Source organism: Eschrichtius robustus, chromosome 12 (assembly GCF_028021215.1).
Source record: "Eschrichtius robustus isolate mEscRob2 chromosome 12, mEscRob2.pri, whole genome shotgun sequence".
Taxonomy (NCBI): Eukaryota; Metazoa; Chordata; class Mammalia; order Artiodactyla; family Eschrichtiidae; genus Eschrichtius; species Eschrichtius robustus.
This window is the reverse complement of record NC_090835.1, coordinates 85,437,869-85,460,699: the sequence shown is the minus strand read 5'-3', so window position 1 is coordinate 85,460,699 and position 22,831 is coordinate 85,437,869. Positions and strand designations below refer to the sequence as shown.

Sequence of the window (22,831 nt, the reverse complement as noted above, 5' to 3'; positions counted from 1 at the left end):
CGGGGTCGTCCTTGGCCCTACCCTAATCTATTTCCTGGAGCATGCGCAGTCGCTTTTCCTGCTTTGTGCGTATGTCAAGATGGCTGCCTCCATATTGAACGTGTTGCTGAGGCGCCTTCCTAGCATTTCGCCCTTCAGAGGTGCCTACGGAGTTCAGGTAACTCCTTGGGGCACATTTTGTACAACCCCAAATTTGGTTGTACCTTTTCAAGGTCGTCGCTCCACTGCTGGGAATCCAGGAGCGGAGGCCTTCCCAAGTGCTTCTGCCTTGGCTGTCAAGGCAACGCTTTGCTTCCACCACCCTCCTCCTTCCCTTCTCATTCCTCAATACAGCGCACGTTTTCTAATCTCGAGTCGAGGGTAAAGAGCAAGGGTTGGATGTCCTCCTCCCAAGTTTCCATCTCGGCTGAATAATTAGGCGGTGGAATGGATTTCTTGGCCATACACAAACCAACTGTCAACTGTACAGGTGGTGTCTAAATCTTCGATGCCAGGGAGTGTTCTTGGGTTGAGGGACACTAACTTCTACCAGCCCTACTATCTTCCAGTAAAGCCAGGATACATTCTCATGACCTGGGACCAGTTACTTGGCTCTTTATCTCACTAAATCGGTTTCCTATCAAAGCATACATGAGAGCTTAACTTTGGATTGAGTTTTCCCTCCAGCCTCACATACTCACCACCCTGGAGGTTATGGGCAGGGCAGATTCTTGGTGGGGCAGGGTGAGATGGGAAGGCTTGCCCAACTGCCAGTCCCTAAAGTGGGACTGAAAAGTGGTGACAGGGGTCACCACAGAGTTAACTACAGGTCTGGTAGCTTTAGAGGTAGTGTTAGGACTCAAGTTTGTTCTGCCATATGGAATGTTGACCTTCAACTTCTTAGAAGGCTGGGCAACTGAGTGATTGGATTGGATCGAGTTGGAGACTCGCATGTCCTTTGCATCCCCTTCCTGCCACACATCTTAATTCCAAGAAGATGGACATTCTCCCTTTTCCTCCAGTAGACTGAGTTCATCCCAGAAAACATGAATGCCTTATACATGCCAGGTTTTTTAGTTGTCTTTTCAAATAAATTTGCTTCCCAGTCACCTGTGCTAGTTTATCTTGTAATGTTACCTTTTCTTTCAAGATCCAGTTGGAGGTAGGGATAGTCGTTGTTGATGTAAACTTAATCTCCCACAAAATACTACCTCCCATATACAGCATATTCCTGCTGTATTTCATTTACACAGTGGGCGTGCCTTCCCCTTTCTCCCTGAAGTGTGGGCAGCAAACCAATCAGGTCTTGTCCTTGAACTCATTGTCTCATTTCGCTTCTGCTCCTCCTTTTATAGGTTCCCCTCCAGACTCTTTGCACCAAAGCCCCCCCTGAGGACGATTCTTTGCCCCCAGTTCCCGTTTCCCCTTATAAGGATGAACCCTGGAAATATCTGGACTCAGAAGGTACTTCTAAATGGGGAAGGGGAGGGTCAAGTGAGGTCTGAAATAACTGGACAGAGACCCGCCCATCACCACCACCCAGGAATAACTTGTATGGTCTTTCATTTCAGAATACCAGAACCGCTATGGTTCTCGCCCTGTCTGGGCTGACTACCGTCGCAACCACAAAGGTGGAATACCCCCACAGCGGACTCGAAAGACATGTATTGTGAGTTTCTGAGTGTGGCACGTGGATGTGGAGTGGGGCTGGAGGCCATAGTGATAGCGGCAGCAGCACTCTTTTTTTTTTTAATTTATTATTTGTTTTATTTATTTTTATTTTTGGCTGCGTTGGGTCTTCGTTGCTGCATGCGGGCTTTCCCTAGTTGCACGGAGCAGGGGCTACTCTTTGTTGCAGTGCATGGACTTCTCATTGCAGTGGCTTCTCTTGTTGTGGAGCACGGGCTCCAGAGTGCAGGCTCAGTAGTTGTGGTGCACGAGCTTAGTTCCTTGGCATCATGTGGGATCTTCCCAGACCAGGGCTCGAACCCGTGTCCCCCTGCATTGGCAGGCGGATTCTTAAGCACTGTGCCACCAGGGAAGTCCCCAGCAGCACTCTTTCTGACAGGGCTTTGAACAGCTTCACCTGCCAGTTTCTTCTCTCTACAGCGTGGAAATAAAATTGCTGGGAATCCCTGCCCCATCTGCCGGGATCAGAAGTTGCACGTTGACTTTAGGGTAAGGAGAATCTTTTCTCCAGGATAAAGACTTGGAGACTTTTTTGCAATGCTAAAGAGATTACCTTAGGTGCCCCGCTCTTCATATCCTGGTGCCCCTAAAGTCCATTTTGTATTGACTGTCTGGTAATATAAAAACATTCTTCCTTCTAGCCTTTTGCGCTCTACTATGGGTTTTACCAAAAAGTTTCATCTTTTGTCTACGAAATTTACAGTCTAAATTGGCAAGAGAAATGCTTGTTTCTAATGTGAGGGCAATGCCCAAAGGTTCATTTATATCAATCACAGTTGTTAGCAAGTAGATTGGACTAGTTTTTTCCTGAGATTTTCTTTATTTCGTTGTCATGTTGATGTTTGGTGGCATGCTGAGACTTGGGGCTGGAGGGCAGATACATGAAGCAAGGTATAATCTAGTTATTTTTTCAAAAAACCTTCATTGTGAGAAGGACAAAACTTGTTCCTTAAAGGATTCAAAAACCTTATAAAGTTGATAATGGAAAAGTGCCCTTCCGAGCTTGCAGTATTACAAGGTATTAGGGCAGAAGCTGAATGGCTGGTCATCAGGGAAGTCAGAGGGCATTCATGTGTCAATCAATCAGCAGATGGGGGTGTCTGACTGCTCTCAGGCTCCTTCTGATACAGGTTGTAGAGGAGTCCAGAAGATACTTCTCAATTTCAGCTGTGTATAATTGGTTACCAAAAAAAGGCTATAATCATTTGTATACAGTTTATAACAAATTACATGACTAAGGGAGAGAGAAAGATTACAGATTGAAGAGTGAAGATGATTCTGCCTGCCATTCCACTCCACAGATATACCTGCTTTTTCTTTGGGAGTCTTACCACCTGTGATTAATTACTGGCTGGGAGTCATTCTAATAATTAAATCTCTAAAATTGATTTTAGTAAACATATACATTACATATACCATGCTTTTATATAAGTTAATCATTTGTAAATGTACATTATAACACGTACTACATTTTCTGGGTGATTTCAGGGATTTTCCAACAGACTGTCCCTAATTTGTTGCATGAAGGGCTGACTTTAGAACCTAACCCCTGCAGAAGAGAATTCTATGTGAGTCTCAGTGACAAAACGCAGGATGTGTATGTGAAATGGTTGGAAAGCCAGGAAAGGGAAAAAGTTTGCAAGAATGTGTTCAGTAAAGGGATGGGGCTAAAACCAGGACCTGAAGGAAAGTAGCACCTGGAGAGATGTAGACGGGTCAAGGTCATTTGTGTGGGTGTGCAGAGATTGTGCACTTTTAGTCTCTAATCGTCTTGCTACCTTCCCTTCCCTCTCTCTTGTTTCTCCACCACTTTTTCCTACAGAACGTGAAGCTCTTGGAACAGTTTGTCTGCGCCCACACGGGTATCATCTTCCATGCTCCATATACAGGTCAGCCCATCATCCCTGTCACCACTGGAATAGCTTTTCCTTACAGCACTTCTTATATTTATTAAGACAGACAACAGGTATTTATTTGGTGGTTCCTACTAATGGCCTAAAAAATGTGATGGAACCTTTTGGAAATCTTGGCCTAATGGGGATACTCACACGCTAAAACAGTTACATGTGGACAAAAGATACAGGCGAGTACCAGTATAAGGAAACTATCTAAATGGAACTGTTAAAAGGTAAATGGTGCTGATTGTTTCCTTTCTATAGGGTCTGTTCACTTTTACGGAAGGCTTTCTCATAAATTGACCTTACTTTTATTCCATTGACAATTCAGTTAGATTCCCCAAATTTGGTGTAAGCTCACTAATTCAAGATTACATCTGTTCCCTAACTACAGTCACAGGCCAAATCTGGCTCACTGTCATGTTCATTTATTTTCATATTGTCTACAACTCCTTCCAGGCTACAATGGCAGAGTTGAGGAGCTGAGACAGACTATAACATATGCCTAAAACATATGCCACATTGCCTCCAGTATATGGCCCTGTACAGAGAACATTTTGCCAACCCCTGCTCCAAAGCAAGATAAATTTGCAAAGAATAATCGGAGTCCACCCTTTTGTGGCGTGGTAGCATGATCCGTGGAGTTTGGTTTGTCAAGGAGTTTGTTTTTGTTTTGGCTTAGTTTGGTTTTTTGTGGGTTTTTTTGGCCACACCGCACGGCTTGTGGGATTTTAGTTTCCCAACCAGGGATTGAACCCCGGGCTCGCGGCAGTGAGAGCACAGAGCCCCTAACCACTGGACCGCCAGGGAATTCCCAAGGAGTTTTAAGAACAATTCTATAGTCAAGCTGTAAAAGGCTGAAGGGACTATTTTGCTACTTTCTCAGATCGTCTTGCCCAGACCTGAAATCCATTCTTCCTTTATTGAATCTTTCTCTGTGGATTGTCCAATTCAGCCCTTTAACTAACCACACTTGCCCTTTGAATTGTGTTCTGCTCCCTGTCTTGAAACCTTTACCGTTAAGTGGCTTCTCTATAGTGGCTAGACCCTCCTAAGTCTTCATCCTGGTTCTCAGAGAGAGAGAGAAGGTTCTTCCCACTGGGCAGAAGGGGAAACCGAGCCTTGCGGAGGGGTCAGGGGAATGGGGTCATTAGGTAGAGCTAGGTCTTCCAAATCTAAGCCTCTATCACCATGTAGAAGCAGTTGTGTTCTTTATTTACTATGACTTATAAAATGATCTCTGAGTTACCTTTTTTCACAGGGGTCTGTATGAAGCAACACAAGAAGTTGACCCAGGCCATCCAGAAAGCCAGGGATCATGGTAAGCATGAGAAGGGGCACAGGGCAGTTTTGTCAGGCATAAGGAAGGTGACTTAGGGCTGTAGGGTGGATATAAATGCTTCCACTTATCTGAGAAGGTAGCACCCATGTTCTTCCAAAGAATCTCTTCTTTCATCACTCCACTGTCCCTTGTTTCCTCTCCTGAGTCTCTTATCTTGTCATTGCCCTGTCCCCTTTTTCTTCCTCTTTCTCTGCCTTCTTATTTTATAAATGTTGTCCCAATGCCATGTCTAAATCGTAGGAGGAGCTTTGTATAAATTTCTGACCCTGGGCTCCATGACACTTTTGCACAAATTAGGAAAAGGTACCCCTCTGTTAAGGGCAGATGCAGCTTCAGAGCCCTGTCACAGGCCTGCACAGCTTGCCAGGCAAGAGCCTGGGCAGCATGTCAGCCCACACTTGCCCCCTTGGCCAGTTGCTTCTATGCAGCATACCACATGCATAAATGTACCCAGTGGCTCTGACTGGTCCCTCCCTCCCTTTATAGGTCGTTTTTCTTATTATCTGTCTTAATCTGAAGTACCTTTCCTCCCTTCCCTGGCATTCTCTTTTCTTTAATCCCCCAGGTCTCCTCAGTTACCACATTCCCCAGGTTGAACCCCGGGACCCTGACTTCAGTACCTCTCATGGAGCTGTGAGTGCCACTCCGCCAGCTCCCACTCTGGTTTCAGGTGACCCCTGGTACCCATGGTACAGCTGGAAACAGCCACCAGAGAGAGAGCTGTCCCGCCTTCGTCGGCTGTACCAGGGCCATCTCCGAGAAGAAAGTGGCCCTCCGCCTGAGTCAATGCCCAAGGCGCCCCTCACAGCCCCAGTTGAAGCCTCCTCCACTGAGCAGGCGGGCCCCCAAACTGCTCTGTAGGAGCTGTAGACTAGGAAGGGAGCCGGAGGGTCCCTTACACAGTATTTCACCCTGAAGAGCTGTCTACATTGTGGCCAGTGGCAGGCCCAGGGCCAGAGAAAGGAAATGATTGTTGGTGAAAGGGATAAATACATCCGAGGCTGAGGGAGGGCAGTACAGATGTGTATCAGAAGCCCCAGCCCCTATATGTTGTCAATAGATGGGCTATACATTCTGCTACTGTTTCAGACCTGTGCCAACTGGGTTTTTCCACAATAAAGCTGTATCCTGTCTCTGGGCTGCATTTCAGATGAATGCTATGGAGGATTGGGGGGCAGTGGGTGCTGCTGGGGGGAGAGGAGTGGTCAGGCTTGAGCCAGTCCGACCAGTGCACTCGGGACCAGAAGCCACCTGGGATGAGCAGTTGTGCCATTATGTGATGATCGCTTGTGCCCCCCTGTGCCCGATGCACAGTGTTCCCACCATACCCAGCTGTTCACTGAGGGGCTAAAGGGTTGGAGAATGAGACACTAGGCCTAAGAAAAATGCGTTGCTATGGCACCCGCTGCCGTGGGAGGCCCGGATGGGATGAGTGGCGTTGCTAAGTGACAGCTGGTCTGGCAAAAAGAACGGGGTCTCCGGGCCGGCTGCCGGGATGCTGGCAGGTGGTGGGTGGGGGGCGGTGGTGGTGGAGGGGGGGTGGGGCGACCCCCCTAGGGACCCGGGGGAGCGGCAGGGGAAGTAAAGATTGCGGTGGGCGGGGGCGGTGCCCGAGGGGCGGAAGTGACGTCGCGTGGGGCGGGTCCGGCCGCGCACAATGGGCCATGGAGTTCCCGTTCGATGTGGACGCGCTGCTCCCGGAGCGGATCACGGTGCTAGATCAGCACCTACGGCCACCGGCCCGCCGACCCGGAACCACAACGCCGGCCCGGTGACATCTCAAACCTGCCCCCACGGCCCTTCTCTCCCGGTTCCTCTCGAAACCTGGTCCAGGCACCACGCCCCCTTCTCACTGACTAGTGTCTGCTCCTTTTGATGTCCTGGCTCGCCTTTTTGGTGACCTTTGATCCTAGAACTAGTGGGGTTGATTGGGGCTTGAATCTGTCACCTTTCATCCCTTGGCCCCATGGTGGTCCCAACCAAAGGATGTGGTTGACCTGCCCTTCCTGCTTCCCCACAATAACTTCAAGGGAGGAGGGAGTGTACCACACTGAAAGGAAGTGTGGCAAAAGTTTGGGTTCCAGAAGAGTGGGGCGGGAAATCAGGTTGGAAGAGTCCAAGGTAAAGGCAGAGGGCCTGAAGTACTGAACTGGGGTTGCGGTTATCGCCCAGATTCCCAGGGAGTGAGTGCCCAGGACCCTCTAATTCAGTGAGTATCTGACTCTTGATCTCCTCTCTTTCTGTAGTGTTGATCTGCAGCAGCAAATTATGACCATTGTAGATGAACTGGGCAAGGCTTCTGCTAAGGTAATGGGGAGTCTACATGGAATAAAGGGAGGCCTCTCTGGGGACAGTTGGTAAGGGAGGCCTGGGTCCTGTGGAAGGGACTTGTAGAAAGTCTGTCTTCAAATTCCTGGCAGGCCCAGCATCTTCCTGCTCCCATCACCAGTGCATCAAGGATGCAGAGTAACCGCCACGTTATGTATATACTCAAAGATACTTCAGCTCGACTGTGAGTGCCAAATACCGTTCTACCCTATACTTAATTCCTCCCTCTCCCAGCCCCTCTCCCTATTTTGACTCTACCTCTTCCAGATAGCTGCTCATTATTGTTATTTTCCCCATCCTACAGGGCTGGAAAAGGAGCCATTGTTGGCTTCCTTAAAGTTGGATATAAGAAACTCTTTGTACTGGTGAGTGTCATTGGAAACTGAAAGTTCATATGCCTTGGCTCCTGAGAACAGAAGTGCTGGAGATTGGAAGGTGGCAATGATGTCTGGGTCCTAGAAGGTCTTTGTTGTTCTTTTACCTCTTAGGATGACCGTGAGGCTCACAATGAGGTAGAACCACTTTGCATCTTGGACTTTTACATCCATGAGTCACTTCAACGCCATGGCCATGGACGAGAACTCTTCCAGTATATGTTGCAGGTATTATTTATCTCTTCACCAGTTCATCCAAAATGGAGATCAAAGGCCCCTTGTCCTGAGTCCTTCCAGAGGCCCTGCCTCCCCACCCTCCCACCCCCCATGTTCCCATATCCTTCCCAGGTGACTGGGTTCCTGTTGGCCTGCTTTGCCCATGCCTGCTCCTACCCTGAGTCTCCTGTTCCTTGCAGAAGGAGCGAGTTGAACCACACCAACTGGCTATTGACCGACCCTCACAGAAGCTGCTGAAGTTCCTGAATAAACACTACAACCTGGAGACCACAGTCCCACAGGTTAGAGGTTTCAGAGAGTAGACCCCACTGAGCATTCCCACTGAATTTATTTATTTTTTGCAGGCAAACAAATGGCACCTTCCAAGCACTCCTTATTCCCCATTATATAGGACTTATTTTATACAGCTAAGTTCTGGGGGGCAGGGTACCATCTCTCATCCTGCAGCTGTTTCACTCTCATCTATTTTTATTCTTCATCATGGGCTGTTGTGTACACCCAAAAGTCTGTTTATGCCCCAAACATAGTCAGCTCATTTCCATCTCCTTGTTTTCACATAGACCATTACCTAGTCTATCAAGATTTAGTAAGGGCTCAGAATAATACACATTTCCTGTCCTCAGGGAGATTTGGTCTATTTTGGGCAAGGTGGTTTGTTTATAAGTAGATGCAATATAATGGTGCTAATGCTGTCCATTCATTCAACATATATTTATTAGAGTAGCTGGCACTGTTCTGGGCTCTAGAAAGACTTTATTCAATGAAACAGATAAAAGTCTCTGTTCTCACGGAGCTTATATTCTACTTGGGGAGACAGACAAACATAATAAACAAGTATATACTATGATTGATGATAAGTGCTCTAGGAAAATGAGAGCAAGTAAGAAGGCTTGGGAGTGCCATGGTGAGGATGGGAGTGTGTGGGATTGCAGGTTTAAATGGGATAAGCAGGAAAGGCCTCACTGAGAAAGTGTCACTTGAGCAATAACTTAAAGAGGTGAGACTATGAGCTAAGTAATATCTGGAGGGGGAGCATCCCAGGCAAAGGGAACGGCTAGTGCAAAGGCCACAGGTGGGAGTGCGCCTGGAAAATTGGCTGGTGTGCCTAGAGCAGCATGAGTGAGGGGGGAGTCTGGTAGATGAGATCAGAGCAGTAATGGGGGAGGAAAGACATTTAGGATTCTATAGGCTATTGCAAAGACTTTGGCCTTTACTCTAAGTGAGAAAAGGAGAGCCATCAGAGGGGTTTGAGCAGGGGGAGAATATGATGTGACTTAACTTTAAACCAGAGCACTTTGCCTGTTAAGAACAGGTAGTAGAGGGGTGAGGGTACAAGCAAGTTAGGAAGCAACAATCCTGCTGAAAAATGGTGGTGGCTCAGTCTAAAATGGTAGCAGTAGAGATGGTAAGGAGTAGTCAGATTGCAGGCATTTTGAAGTTAAAGCAAATAATTTTTCTTGATAGATTGTTTGTGAAGAAAAAAGAGGGAGTTAAGGGTGATCCCAAAGTTGTTGGCCTGAGCACTTGGAAGGATGGCATTGCATTAACTGATGGAAGGTGGAGCAGCTTTGGGGGAACATAGTAGGAGTCCATCTTGAATATGTTAATTGGAGATGTCCGTGATGAGTCCAGGTTGGTTACTTCCCTGGAGTTCAGAGAAGAGGTTTGGGGTGGAGAGTTTTCACCACACGTAGGGTACTGAAAGCAGTGAGACAGGATGAAACCGCCATGGAGTGAGTATCTATAAAGAAGTGGTCCAAGGACTTGAGCCCTTGGGCACTCTTGGAAAGTCAGGAAGGAGAAGCAAATGCAGCTGAGGAGTGACTAGTGAAGTAGATGCAAACTTAGAAGTAAAGTGACCTGCAAGGCCAGTGAAGAAAGTGTTTGCAAAAGGAAGGAATGGCTTACTGAGTCAAGTGCTACTGATCACTGAGGTAAGAAGAGGTCTGAGAAGTGACCATTGGATTTAGCTGCCTGAAGCCACTGGTGTTCCTGACAAGCGGTTTCAGCACACTGGTGGGTGGAAGCCTGGATGGAGTGGCTTTAGGAGATTGAGAAGCTCAGAACTGGAGGCAGCAAGAATAGGCCACTCTTTTAAATGCTGCTTTAATGTGAACAGAAATAGAGCAAGAGCTAGAGGGGGTTATGGATCAAGAGAGGGTTGATTCTTTTCAGTTGCATAAAAATGAACAGCATAAGAATGACTCAGTAGAGAGAAAATCTGATGATGTCAGAGAAAGTGGGAAGAATTGCTGAAGCAATGTCGTTGAGTGGGCTTGGGATTGGGTTGACAAGCGAGCCTTGGGTAGGAGCACGGACAGTTAATCCCTTGTAACATGATTAATTGGTGTGCTTACAGAGGGGGCATAAAGTGAGTTAGGCTTATCTTAATCTTGAAAGGTGTTCATCAGGTGGACAGAAGTGGGCAGGCTAAGGTGCTTTTCATGTAGGAACCAGCACGAGCAAAGTCAGAGAGATATTAATCTACCTTTCAGGGCACTGCAAGCAGCTTTGTTTGGCTGGAGTGCTGGGCATATGCTTGTTGGGGGAGGATGAGGGTGGGTGGGTTGGTAGACACTACAGCAGGGTGAAGGCAGGAGATAGACAGGGTCTCCTTAGAATGTGCTCCCAGAGTAGGACATCATTTTTCCATTAAGAGGCAGCAGAGAGCAACGGAAGGAACACAGTATCCAGCATCAAATGCATTACCCAGGTAACATGTAAGAGCAGGGCAGTATAGAGTGTAAGTAATATTGGGTTGGCCAAAAAGTTCGTTCCAGTTTTTCTGTAACATCTGTCTGGGAAACCCGAACGAACTTTTTGGCCAACCCAGTAACAACTGATGTTTCATGAGCTCTGTGTGGTATCTACATGCATTCTCTCTGTTGATCCTTGTACATGTCTTTGAGGTAGTTGCCATTATTGACCCCATTTTGGGTTTATACAGATTAGTGACTTGACCAAGTTTGCACAGCTAATAAATGGTAGAGCTTGAATTTGAACCTATAGCCCCCTCTAATGACTACACTGTATTCCTGGCTGAAATGCCTCAACTAGAATCAGGAGTCTGGGATTTGAGACCCAGTTCTGCCACTTGTAGCTACTAGACTTTGGGCAAGCCATGTCTCCAAGCACATATATTTCCACTTTTCCTGGGTATATACCTAAGAGTAGAATTGCTGGGTCATATGGTAATCCTGTGTTTAACTTTTTGAGGAACTAAGAAACGGTTTTTCCACAATGACTGCAACATTTTACATCTCCATCAGCAATGTGTGGTAGCTCTGGTATCTTGACATCCTCACCAAAATTTATTTTTCTTTTTTCTTTTTATAATAGCCATAATAATCATGAAGTTGTATCTCTTTGTGTTTTGATTTGCATTTCCCTAATGACTAATGACGTTGAGCATCTTTTCAAGTGCTTATTGGCCATTTGTATATCTTCTTTGGAGAAATGTTTATTCAAGTCTTTGCCCTTTTTTTAAAAAATTAATTATTATTTTATTTTTGGCTGCACTGGGTCTTTGTTGCTGCATGTGGCTTTCTCTAGTTGCGGTGAGCGGGGGCTACTCTTCGTTGCGGTGCGCAGGCTTCTCATTGCGGTGGCTCCTCTTGTTGTGGAGCACAGGCTCTAGGCACACGAGCTTCAGTAGTTGTGGCACACGGGCTCAGTAGTTGTGGCTTGCGGGCTCTGGAGCGCAGGCCCAGTAGTTGTGGCGCACGGGCTTAGTTGCTCCGTGGCATGTGGGATCTTCCTGGACCAGGACTCGAACCCATGTCTGCTGCATTGGCAGGTGGATTCTTAACCACTGTGCCACCAGGGAAGCCCTATGCCCATTTTTAAACTTATGTTTTTTGTCTGTTTGTTCTGGAAGAGTTCTTTATGTTCTGGATACAATACCCTTATTAGATATACGATTTGCAAATATTTCCTCCTATTCTTGGGTTTTCTTTTCATTTTCTTTTTTTTTTTTTTAATTTATTTATTTTTATTTTTGGCTGTGTTGGGTCTTCGTTTCTGTGCGAGGGCTTTCTCTAGTTGTGGCGAGTGGGGGCCACTCTTCATCACGGTGTGCTGGCCTCTCACTGTCGCGGCCTCTCTTGTTGCGAAGCACAGGCTCCAGACGCGCAGGCTCAGTAGTTGTGGCTCATGGGCCCAGTTGCTCTGCAGCATGTGGGATCTTCCCAGACCAGGGCTCGAACCCGTGTCCCCTGCATTGGCAGGCAAATTCTCAACCACTGCACCACCAGGGAAGCCCCTCATTTTCTTGATAGTGTCTTTTGACGCACAAAAGTTTTTACTTTTGATGAAGTGTAATTTATTTTTTCCTTTCGTTGCTTATGCTTTTGGTGTCATATTTAAGAAACCATGTCCAAAGTCATCAAGATTTTCCTCAATGTTTCCTTCCAAGAGTTTCATAGTGTTAGCTCTTACATTTAGTTTTGATCCATTTTTAGCTATTTTTTGGTCCAAATTAATTATCTTGCGTGTAGATACTCAGTTATCCAAACACCAGTTGTTGAAGAAGTTATACTTTCCCTATTGAATGGCCTTAGCACCCTTATTGAAAATCAATTGACCATAGACATGGGTTTATTTCTGAACTCTATTCATTCCATTGGTCTATATGTCTATCCTGTGCCTCTACCACACTATTTTGATTACTGTAGCTTTGTAGTAAGTTTTGAAATCAGGAAGTGTGAATCCTCCCCAAATTTGTTATTCCTTTGTTAATCTTGAAGATTATTTTGGCTATTCGAGGTCCTCTGCAATTCAACTTTAGGATCAGCTTGTCAGGGTCTGAGATTTTGACTGAGTCTGTCAACAAGGACAGGAAGGCTGGCTTTTGTTCCTCCCACTGTGGTTTTTCTAGCACAGGGTTCTGTACGCAAGTATGTGCTGAGTGGCTGAATGGACAAATATATTTCACTTGTTTCATCTTACAGGTGAACAACTTCGTGATCTTCGAAGGATTCTTTGCCCATCAGCATCGTAAGTTTTCTCACCTTGTGTGTGTTGGCCAAGCAGTTGGGGTGAGGGGAAGGAAGGAGGTGGATTCTTGGTCCCATTGGACCCCTCACTGAGGGGCGCCACCGCTTCCTTCCTCACAGGGCCCCCTGCTACCTCTCTGCGGGCAACTCGACACTCTTGTGCTGCTGCGGTTGATCCTATGCCTGCTGGTAAAGCTGCATTGAATGGGTGGATCTGTAGTGCTGTGATGGCTAGTCACTCTGGAGGCCACTGGGAACTCAGTGCAATCTGTGGGCAGTTTAGGAGAATTCTAAAGTAACCCAAGTCCCCAGCAGACATTACCCATGTCCTCTGCCCTCATGGGAGCTCAGTGTATTTATACTTGGCAAGACTTTCAACTAAGCAAGCTCATTGGGAGCCTGTTTGACAGTTGACATTGATGGAGCCTCTTGCTGCTTCAGGCCCATCAAAATAGGCCAGAGTCATGTTCCTTCATAAACTCCTCAGGCTTCTGTCAGCCAGTGAGGGACAGGCAAGTGCAGTCAGCCCTTCCATTTCCAGTCATAGAATAGTGACATGAATGGTCCAAAGCTTAAATACTAGTTTTAGAAGATAACACTCAGAATTTATAACATTTCCAACCAAATAATGAAATTGATCTGGAGAAACCATACCTAGGAGGTACTGAAATGCTTCCCAGGTTCCGCATTCCATCCTCATCCACACACATGCTCCCTGCCGGGCTGAGCCCCACCCCTTTCTCCTTCTCAAGGCCGAGGGGCACAGCCTTCTGCTGGCCGAGCTGTGCGCACTTACACAGGAGGGCCCTTTCCTGAAGGAGCTGGCTCTCTGGCTAGCTCTCTCACCTCCTCCGTGGCCAGGAAACAGAGTAACCACCACCCAGACAGCAATCTGTCACCAGTGATTAGCATCTACCAGTGTCAGGCACAGAGAGGCAGTTCATATCCGTGACCGGCTCTGATTTCCAAGGCTTCCCCCATCTAGCTCCTGCTGACCAAAGCTGTGAGAGGGAGAGAGAGCCAACAAGGACGGTGAGGACCAGGTCCACACGGGAGGGGACCCTAAAGTTTAAGTGGATCCGCTGGGCAGTCTCTCATTTGCCACGCGTGATGGAGAAAGAACCTCTTGAGAGGGAAAGGGAGGGGCAAGTGGAGAAGTGAGGAGGCGGGAGGCAGGGCTGGGACAGTCCGTGAGCCTCCCATTTACTCTGTCTAGTAACTCCTTTCCAGGTGTCTGTGTTTTTTCCTCATCCTTTTTTTCCCCTTATAAAACGTAAATCTCTTTTCTATCTTTGCTCCGGAAGGGGAGGTTCTGCCCCACCCCAGCCTCCCCTGACCTCTCCAAAGCAATTCCTGATTAACCAAGGGCTTTGTCCATCTTGTCTAGAGGGACCTGGGGTCCTCGATGGCCCAGCTGGGACCATTCCACTGCCCCAGAACCCCAGGGGGGCCTGACAGCGCCCACTGACAGTAAGAGCTCGCCTCCCTTGGCTGCCCTTCTCTTGCGTCTCCCAGGCCCCACAGTCTCCCCCAGATCTTTCCCCCCAACTCTGCATTCAGCCTACTCCTTCTGGCTCTCCTCAAAATGCTCCAGCCTTCCCCCCGAATTCCCTTTTGGTGTGATGGCAGTGCCACAGAGCTGCTTCTGCGGTGGAGCTGAAGTCTCCTTTCCCCGGAGGAACTGTGGTGTCAGGGATCAGAGGTTTGGGGTTGTGGGGGTAGTGAAGGGGTGCACAGTATGCCTCCTAATGCTTACCTTGCCTGTGTCCTCTCCACTGCCAGCTCCAGCAAGGAAGCTGCCACCCAAGAGAGCAGAGGGAGACATAAAGCCATACTCCTCTAGTGACCGAGAATGTAAGACTGGGGTAGCGGGTCTGGGCCTGGGGGGGCCTTAACCCAGGGGAAAGATTTGTTTTCTCTAAAGGCTCTGATTTCTCTTTTTTCTACTCTAATCTTTGCTGTCATGACTCTCTTCCCTTTCCTTTTTCTTCTCTGTCTTGCTCTTTTTTCTCCTTCTCCCCAGTTCTGAAGGTAGCTGTGGAGCCTCCCTGGCCCTTGAACAGGGCCCCTCGCCGTGCTACACCTCCAGCCCACCCACCCCCGCGCTCCAGCAGCCTGGGAAACTCACCAGAACGGGGTCCCCTCCGCCCCTTCGTGCCAGAGCAGGAGCTGCTGCGTTCCCTGCGCCTCTGCCCCCCGCACCCCACCGCCCGCCTTCTGCTTGCTACTGACCCAGGGGGCAGCCCAGCCCAGCGTCGCCGCACCAGGTAATAGGAGCTGGAGGGTTAGGGAATGTCACGACTGTCAGACAGGGTGTTAGAAATGGCAGAGGGCAGTGTAAATCCATCAGAGACATGAAGCAATAGGACAGGAGGCCTGGAGAGTCCTGAAACCTTTCAAGAAGAATATATTGGAAAATATTTATGGGAGTGGTCTGGAAATAAATTACAGTGAAGGAGCAGAATAGGACTTTATGTAGAGTCTAGGGACTCTGGTTTAAGTGAGAGCTGGGAGGAAGCGTAGGAAGAACACAGATCCGTTGGGTGGGTGACTGAGCCTTTAAGATTGGGGAAATCATGGTTCAGCATTTGCTGGGAAGGGGCAGGATCTCTGACACAGTTTGGGGAGCCACCAGCCCTGGGTCAGTGCCTTGTGTGGCAGGAGCCCATCCCAGCAGGCAGAGAATGGGCCTCTCCTTTTTTTCTCTCCCCAGCTTTCTCTTCACCTCTGACTTCTCTTTCTGTTTTTCTCTCCCCCCCATTTCCCCTCTCCCCTCCTCCTGTCCATAACATCCTTCCACAGCTCCCTTCCCCGCTCTGATGAGAGTCGATACTGACAGACAGCTAAGCCCCTCCCCTCCCTGGGAGACCTGGTGAGGGCAGAGACCCCCTCCCTGAGAACCCCAGACCGGATCTTCCATTGTATCCCCCAACATCCAGGGGAACCTGACAGAGCCCATAGGATTCCCTCTTCCCCTTTCTTGGACAACTGGGTTGTCAGGGTCCCAGATGGCCTAATGCTTTGTAGCTTTTCTTACCATAGAAAGCACCCCCTCTCTCCTAATCGGGCTCTGAACACTCTCCCACAGACAGCCCATTTGCTGCCAGACTTCTTGGTTGGGCGGCTCCTACTAATTATCCAGAGAAGCATAGTCTTGCTTGCAGTCAGATTCTAGAACACCATGGAAGGTCCAAGGGCCTCCTCTACCAGGGAAACCTTTTAAAGAGTCTTGTCCATGGAATGAATCCTATAGTCCCACTACACTGTCTCCCGGTAGCTCTAATACTGCTTCGTGCTACTGACCACAGCTACCCTATCAGCCTGCTGACGCCAGCCAGTGAGTGAGCTCTGCTTCAGAGCAGTCCAGTCAGGTAGGACAGGGACTTACCAGCTCCCCAGGGGATCCACTCAACATTGCCAAACTCTTTAATTTCCACATGCTGTGTGTATGTGTATCTGTCAGGGGACCCCCAAGCTGATGTCTGCTTTGAGGCTCTAGACTCGCCCCACTTCTACAGACACCACCACTTCCCCTGGGTCCAGGTTCTGTGAGGGAGTTTGTTTCTTGGCCGTAGATCCCAGCAACCACCCTAGGATCACTCTTAGCCAAGTTTCAGAAGCTAAGCCTGAGTCTCAAGGCTCTATTAGCTCCTGGAATACCCTCTCGCAGCCATCCCTCCCCGGTCGCTAGATACTGATAGATTCCTGTCTTGTGAGATTGTCTTGAGATGATGGGGGAACTCCTCCTCTGGCCTTCCTTTCTTCTTTCCTCCATAGCAAGAACCTTCTTCCCTGCTCCATACCCAGGGTATAGAACATCCTTCCCCCTCCCTACCCTCTGGATGTGTGCTAGTTCAGATACCCCTACTGTATTCCCCCAAGCCTTGGGAGCAGGATCTCCCCCTCTTCTGACTCACTCCTTTTTCTTCTCCCTCTCAATGTTGTCTGAATAAAGTGTGAATTCTTTTGTGTTTTTTAAATGGACATTTTCAGTGAGAAAAACTACAAAAGAAAAAAGAAAAACACCAAACAAACCTTAAGGTCTCAGCCTCGTTTGTGCATCACCCCTTATTTTCCTGGGATCTCAGGACCTCTGTCCCTCTCTCTCCCTCACCTCTGAGATCTGCAGATCTTCCAGCAAGGAGTCTTAGAGCTCCCCTTGCAGGATCTGGTGTCTGCCTGTCCCCATCTTCATTGTGGGATCTTCTGCGGATTGTCTCCTCTCATGTAGTCGCTGGATCCCTCTGTGTAGCCTTCTACATCTACTCCTCCATTCTCTCCAGAAACCTCTAGCTCTCCCTGGTCATTTCTACCCTTTACCCCAGGCCAGCCCTTGCTGAGATGTGAAGATTTACTAACATCTCTGGGACCCACTAATTGCCTCCTGATAACAGTCCCCTAATTGTTTCCTGAATTCCTCTTCCCGATGATTTCCTGGCCTCTCCCTCACTAAACCCTTGGATCTCTTTCTCAAGACAGTCCTTTTCCTAAATTCAGCCTTACCACTCCCTATATCCCTCTGGCTGAGGTATCCTAAAATTAAGGTAATCATGTTTTCCAAACCAAGCATCAGGGCACCTGGTCCAACAAAATAATTTTTTTTTGCATATACGTGAATCTGGTTGTGTGTGTGTGTTTGTTTTTGGCCGAACCACACGGCTTGTGGGATCTTAGTTCCCCGACCAGGCCCCAACCAGGGATCGAACCTGGTGCCCCCTGCAGTGGAAGCATGGAGTCCTAACCACTGGACCGCCAGGGAATTCCCCTGAATTTGTTTTTATGACATGATTTGGAGCACATTTGGCCTTACTTTTAACACATTACCTCAACTGGGAGTAATAAAGCAGCAAGTCAGGACTGCTTCAGAAGATCTTGGGGTATAAAATGAGCTCCCTTCCCTTTTCTGGGGCACAACTTAGATTAAAATCCCATAGGAATGATAACTACCCCTCTCTCTGTTCCTGTGCTGTTCCTTTTATTATTCTCCTCTGATTCCTCCATACCCACTCATCTTTCATCCCGTAGCCTTTTCCCCATCATCTCACATTTCTTCTACAGCAGGACTCCCCCAGGGCTGGTAGCCCAAAGCTGCAGCTATAGCCGCCATGGGCGGTTGAGTTCCTCATCCCCCAATACAGGTAAGTTATTCATCTCCTTATCCTCAAACCAAGTAGGCCATATTCACTACCTACTCCAGCCTTCCCATGCACATGCCTGGTATTTCCACAGGCAACCAAGAACTGAAGCAGGGGGAGCAGGAAACAGAGAATAGGTGAGGTCTGACCCCTCCCCTACCAGCCTCGCACCACCTCTGACTCCTTTCCTAACATCACTCTCAGCTACTTCCTCCTCCTAAATCTCACTCTCTGAACTGGACACCAGCTCCTCCCGCAAAGCCTTCCACCTAACACCCTACAAGCCTCTTTCCCCATAGGTTCGACTCGAGTGCTTCCCTTTGGCAGTCTCTGAGGGGTTTCAGGTTTGGACATAGCACTGATTGTTCCAGCCTCATACCCCATCATACGTCCTCTACACAAGAGCCAGTCAGCCCTTTAAGAAGCTGTGATCTTAATTCTCCCTTTAGTACCCCTGTAACCCACTCTCCATCTCCCTCCCACCTACTAGGTCTGCCAGTGAGGAGCAGGTCTTGTCACAGCATGGGTCTGGGGAGGAACCCATGCACACAGTTCCTCCACAGGCCCAGGCTCCACCAGCCCAGTCCTGGACAATGGGCGGGGACATGTTCAACGCCAGGTTCATTCGAAACTTGCAGGAACGTCGCAGCACCAGGCCTTGGTGACCGCAGCCCCCTGTCACACTTTCAAAGTCAGTATTATTTCTCTCTCACACAGGACCTAGCCAAAGCCCGCCCTCACAATGGATGTATTCATTCATTCATTCATTCGACAGGCTTTCTTATCAGTACCAAGTCATTTGTATCTTATTTTTAACCACAGCAATAAAGTATTTATTTTTATCACGAGAGTTACTGAAAACCGCGATTGTCATTATTTCAATCCCACCCGTCACTCTTCGCGCGCCCCGTTCAGCCCCATCATCGCCCACTTTTGCGCAAGCGCCACAGGTGAGAGCAGTGCTCGAGGCCGCTAATTTACTGCGCAAGCGCTCTAAGGCAGCCTCCGATCCGGCGAGCGCAGGCGCACTTACTGCGGACCCAGCGCCTCACCGCCTCCCTGGAACCCGCCGCAGTGCGCAAGCGCGCAACATCTCCGTTTCCCTCCCCTCAGCCCTTCACCCCCCCCCCCCTTCCTTTCCCCTTCAAGAAGCCGGCTCCGGGGCACGCTCACCCCTGTGAGGAGGCCGGACACGGGAGGCGCTCTCTCCATTCCCGGAAGATCATGTACCAGCCCAGCCGGGGGGCGGCCCGGCGCCTCGGCCCCTGCCTCCGTGCCTACCAGGCTCGTCCCCAGGTGAGAGCAGAGGGGAAGCGGGAGGGAAGGAGAGGGGGCGGGGAGAGACCCTCCCCAGAGTCGGCGTGTGGGGCGGAGCGCGCGCCCCGTTTCGCGCAGGCGCAATGACGTCCCACCGCTCCTTCCCACCTGTGCGGGGCGGCGCGTTTAGGGGTTAGGGGTCGTGGGGATCGGAGGGCGGCGCCGCCTGCCCTGTAGAGCACGGGACGTCGGTCTCCCGGGCCTGCGGGGGCAGGGGGGCTGGAAGCTGGGGCGGTGGGGCGCGTCCGCATTTCGCCCGCGTTTCCGCGGTTACCTGTGCCTGGAGGTGATTTGAAGGGCAGGGGGCGGAGAAGTTCGCGGCGCCTCCCGGGAGCCGACCAGACAGACCTGCGGGCCGCGCTCTGCAGCCCGCGCATCTTGCACCCGGATAGCGGTCCCGGCGGGAAGGCCGGCCCGGGTGGACCCTGTTCGGGCCCCTGTGCCCGGGCGGGCAAGATGGCCACGCCCCCGGCGGAGACGGCGCCTCCGGGACACCGTTGGGGACAGAGGTACCCGCGCGGCCCGCCCGCTCTCCCGATAATGAGTCCCCTCGGGGGGGTTCGTTGGAAACGGAGGGACTCGGGTCAGGCCTGGCTTTGGGTGACCTCTCCCTCATCGCAGTTTCGACATCAGTAAACCAGGGGCATGAGGTCCAGCCTTTAACAGTCTCCTGGGCCTTTTCGTGTCATTAGAGGAGCCCGAGTGATGAGCTTACTGCTTAACAGGTCGCAAAGTTTTATTTACAATTATTATCTCATATAGTCCTCATAACAACTCAGTGTGGTTTCATCGTCCTCGTTTATAGGAGGACATTTATGGGAAACTCAGGCTGAGGGAATGAGAGTGCCTAAGGTTACATGATAGAATTGGAACTCAAAAGTCTCCTGGTTCCAGTTGGATGTTCTTTTCTCTATATAACCTCTGCTTCACACACTCGTGGAGTTGTGTTAGAGGCCACAGTACAAGACCTGTAACTTATTCATTCATTTGTTCATTCTTCAAATATGCACTCTTATGATTCTTGCTGTGAGAGAGGCAGACCTGCCCCCAAACAGGTTTGGAATCTTAAACAAATCTAAAAGTATTTGCTAATGTTTGCGGGAGGTATTTGTACTTTTGTCACAGGAAAGTGTTTCCTTCTGTTTTAAGTAGAGATGGAGATGAATTTTCCCTCTAGTAGTTCCATCTCTCCTGTCAGAAGGACCAGGTGGGACTGGAAGCGTGTTAATGGGCAGTTTGGATGGCAGGGCATTAGGCAGCTGGATTCTTATCTTTTTCCCTTTTGTTCTTCCTCCTTAGGACCAGCTTTCTCCACGGGCCCTACCATTCCCACCTCTTTGGCCTCACTCCATGACAACCACTTCTCCACCTCTGCCTCTTTTCTGGTCTCCCCCACCCCCAAGCCCTCCCACCCGGCTGCTTCCCCGAGCTCCCCCACTACCTCTCCCTCAGGTTCAAGCCCTCACCTCACCATGGGTGGTTCTCCCCCCAGGAAAGGGGGAGGAGGGACCAGGACCTGAGTTACACAGCGGCTGCCTGGATGGGCTCAGGAGCCTATTTGAGGGACCTCCCTGCCCCTGTCCTGGGGCTTTGATACCTTTCCAAGCCTCTGGGACTGCCCACTCTTCCCCTGCCACTCCTTCAGGAGATCCGAGTATGGAGGAGCACCTGGCTGTCATGTATGAGAGACTGAGACAAGAGGTAAGTCAGTTCAGAAGTGGCCTTTGTCCGAAATGGGAAGGGATGTAGGTAATTCTTAAAAATAGGGAGTCAGTCAACTGGATTCTTTCTGGGAACCATGAGACGGGCATCGAAACATGTTATAAACATTTCCCAAGGAAAAGATGCCCCTCAGTTTGGATCAGAGAAGTTAAACATGGGATGAGATGACCTTTCACTCGTGAATAAGGAGACACTAAATATAGAAAACTGAGAAATAGGATCATCTTTTCTTTCCTCCTGGTCTGATGCCTTCTTCCACCTAGCTTCCCAGTCTCTTCCTTCACTCCCACGACTACACTCTCTACTCATCGGATGTGGAATTCATCAATGAGATCCTGAACATGCGTACCAAGTGAGAATCCACGAATGGGTAGGGCCTTGGGGAGGAAAAGGACCCAATGCTATTTTCACTTATTAGAGAATGTCCTAGGCTGCTTCTCACTGCTGCTCCCCATCCCATTGTCAGATACCAGTTTGGTTTTCTGATTCTGCCATCATGAGATTTCTTTCCCATTCCTTCCTCTCAGAGGCCGGACATGGTACATCCTGTCACTGACCCTCTGCCGCTTCCTGGCCTGGAACTATTTTGCACAGCTTCGGCTGGAGGTTCTACAGCTGACCCGCCACCCTGAGAATTGGACCCTGCAAGCCCGCTGGCGGCTTGTGGGGCTGCCCATCCACCTACTCTTTCTGCGTTTCTATAAGCGTGACAAGGAAGAGCTTTACCGGTAAGAGAAGTGAGAAAAGAAACACACTACAATTTTCCTAATCTTACCCTTTTGGGAATCTATGGTCTAGTCTTCTAGACAATCCTGGATCTACCCTGACTTGACCGCAGGCTCCTTGAGGGCAGGATCTTTTTTTTTTGTCTACTTTAATCTAACAAAAAATAGGGACTCTGAATATATTAGGAAGCTTCTGAACTCAGTTTCTTCACGTACATTACCTGGCACATAGTAGGTACTCAAATACTTATTGAACAGGTGAAAATTCCTGTCTTATAAGTGGTGCCTCACAACCTTAGGTAAAGTACCTGGTAAATTTCTGGCACAGAGTAGAATCCCAAGAAATTCTTAGGCTCAGCCCAAACCAGTGGTTCCCAAACTTTGCTGCACAGTGGAATCATCCAGGAATCTTTTTAAAATATCGGTGCCAGACATTCTGATTTAATTGGGCCAGGGAACAACCTCGGGATTTTTAAAAGATCCCCAGGTGATATAATATGTAGTAAAGTTTAGGAACTACTAAACAAATGTTTGAATTAAACTTTGGGACCAGTCCCCTTCTCCCTCAGTGAGCCTTTCTCCCTTCACCAGGACCTATGATGCCTATTCCACCTTCTACCTGAATTCCGAAGGCCTCATTTGTCGCCATCGCCTAGACAAAGTGAGTCCTAGGGCTGGGTAGGGGTGGGGTGATGGGGTAGAACATCCCACCAGCTGGCATTAACCTTTCTCCCTGCAGCTGATGCCTTCACACTCACCCCCAACGCCCGTGAAGAAGCTGCTAGTGGGAGCCCTGGTGGCTCTGAGGCTGTCGGAGCCAGAACCCAACTTACACCTGTGTTCCAAGGGCTGATCAGGAACTGGGGCAGAGGCAGCACGGAAGACTTGCTACGCACAAGAGGAGGAGGTGGAGGTGGAGGTGGCCAAAGACCTCAGGAGCCAGCTTCCTCCCCTCTTCTCTCTCCTTCTTTACTTTCCATCTCATGCTGTGTAAAGCTGCTGTGTAATTTAACTTGTAAATAATAAAATCTAAGTGAATATATGAGATGGAATTTCCATGTCACTTTCTCTGAATCTCTAAAGTTCCCCATAGC

The 22,831-nt window shown here is 49.1% G+C and overlaps 4 protein-coding genes across 12 annotated transcripts in view; 3 read left to right on the top strand and 1 right to left on the bottom strand.

Moving 5' to 3' along the window:
* The window catches only part of PPP1R10 (protein phosphatase 1 regulatory subunit 10), a 36,624-nt gene extending 17,039 nt beyond the window's left edge, over positions 1 to 19,585 (bottom strand). The window contains exon 1 of the mRNA XM_068558479.1: positions 19,565 to 19,585. The gene's annotated coding sequence lies outside the window, so the exon portion shown is untranslated. The remainder of the gene's footprint in view (positions 1 to 19,564) is intronic.
* MRPS18B (mitochondrial ribosomal protein S18B) lies at positions 30 to 6,040 on the top strand. 2 transcript variants are annotated; one of them, XM_068558851.1, is made up of 7 exons: positions 30 to 157; positions 1,335 to 1,443; positions 1,551 to 1,648; positions 2,089 to 2,157; positions 3,491 to 3,557; positions 4,825 to 4,884; positions 5,471 to 6,040. In XM_068558851.1, exons 1-7 carry the CDS (start codon positions 80 to 82, stop codon positions 5,764 to 5,766), a joined length of 777 nt encoding a protein of 258 aa, XP_068414952.1. In that variant the 5' UTR covers positions 30 to 79; the 3' UTR covers positions 5,767 to 6,040. The 2 variants fall into 2 exon arrangements, with proteins under 2 accessions (XP_068414952.1, XP_068414953.1); XM_068558852.1 differs by having other exon boundaries at positions 41 to 157; positions 5,576 to 6,040.
* Positions 6,553 to 18,768, top strand: ATAT1 (alpha tubulin acetyltransferase 1). 7 transcript variants are annotated; one of them, XM_068558274.1, is made up of 13 exons: positions 6,553 to 6,676; positions 7,152 to 7,212; positions 7,326 to 7,417; positions 7,538 to 7,598; positions 7,722 to 7,835; positions 8,024 to 8,125; positions 12,794 to 12,839; positions 12,959 to 13,027; positions 14,621 to 14,692; positions 14,862 to 15,105; positions 17,900 to 17,976; positions 18,068 to 18,110; positions 18,464 to 18,768. In XM_068558274.1, exons 1-13 carry the CDS (start codon positions 6,570 to 6,572, stop codon positions 18,636 to 18,638), a joined length of 1,263 nt encoding a protein of 420 aa, XP_068414375.1. In that variant the 5' UTR covers positions 6,553 to 6,569; the 3' UTR covers positions 18,639 to 18,768. The 7 variants fall into 7 exon arrangements, with proteins under 7 accessions (XP_068414375.1, XP_068414374.1, XP_068414376.1 ...); XM_068558273.1 differs by having other exon boundaries at positions 17,897 to 17,976; XM_068558279.1 differs by lacking the exon at positions 6,553 to 6,676 and adding an exon at positions 6,697 to 6,965 and having other exon boundaries at positions 17,897 to 17,976.
* Positions 19,092 to 22,782, top strand: C12H6orf136 (chromosome 12 C6orf136 homolog). 2 transcript variants are annotated; one of them, XM_068558480.1, is made up of 6 exons: positions 19,092 to 19,269; positions 20,590 to 20,991; positions 21,276 to 21,364; positions 21,540 to 21,740; positions 22,329 to 22,398; positions 22,477 to 22,782. In XM_068558480.1, the coding sequence occupies exons 1-6, from the start codon at positions 19,198 to 19,200 to the stop codon at positions 22,588 to 22,590; spliced, it is 948 nt and encodes a 315-aa protein (XP_068414581.1). In that variant the 5' UTR covers positions 19,092 to 19,197; the 3' UTR covers positions 22,591 to 22,782. The 2 variants fall into 2 exon arrangements, with proteins under 2 accessions (XP_068414581.1, XP_068414582.1); XM_068558481.1 differs by lacking the exon at positions 19,092 to 19,269 and adding an exon at positions 19,549 to 19,799.
* Positions 22,783 to 22,831: the final 49 nt, after the last annotated feature.

Coding starts and splice junctions, on each gene's coding strand:
- MRPS18B (XM_068558851.1), top strand. CDS start 80: ATGGCTGCCTCCATATTGAACGTGTTGCTGAGGCGCCTTCCTAGCATT. Junction 3,558..4,824: donor CTTCCATGCTCCATATACAG/GTCAGCCCATCA, acceptor CTTTTTTCACAG/GGGTCTGTATGAAGCAACAC. Junction 4,885..5,470: donor CCAGAAAGCCAGGGATCATG/GTAAGCATGAGA, acceptor TTAATCCCCCAG/GTCTCCTCAGTTACCACATT.
- ATAT1 (XM_068558279.1), top strand. CDS start 6,781: ATGTCCTGGCTCGCCTTTTTGGTGACCTTTGATCCTAGAACTAGTGGG. Junction 7,213..7,325: donor TGGGCAAGGCTTCTGCTAAG/GTAATGGGGAGT, acceptor AATTCCTGGCAG/GCCCAGCATCTTCCTGCTCC. Junction 12,840..12,958: donor ATTCTTTGCCCATCAGCATC/GTAAGTTTTCTC, acceptor CCTTCCTCACAG/GGCCCCCTGCTACCTCTCTG.
- C12H6orf136 (XM_068558480.1), top strand. CDS start 19,198: ATGTACCAGCCCAGCCGGGGGGCGGCCCGGCGCCTCGGCCCCTGCCTC. Junction 21,741..22,328: donor GACAAGGAAGAGCTTTACCG/GTAAGAGAAGTG, acceptor TCCCTTCACCAG/GACCTATGATGCCTATTCCA. Junction 22,399..22,476: donor GTCGCCATCGCCTAGACAAA/GTGAGTCCTAGG, acceptor TTCTCCCTGCAG/CTGATGCCTTCACACTCACC.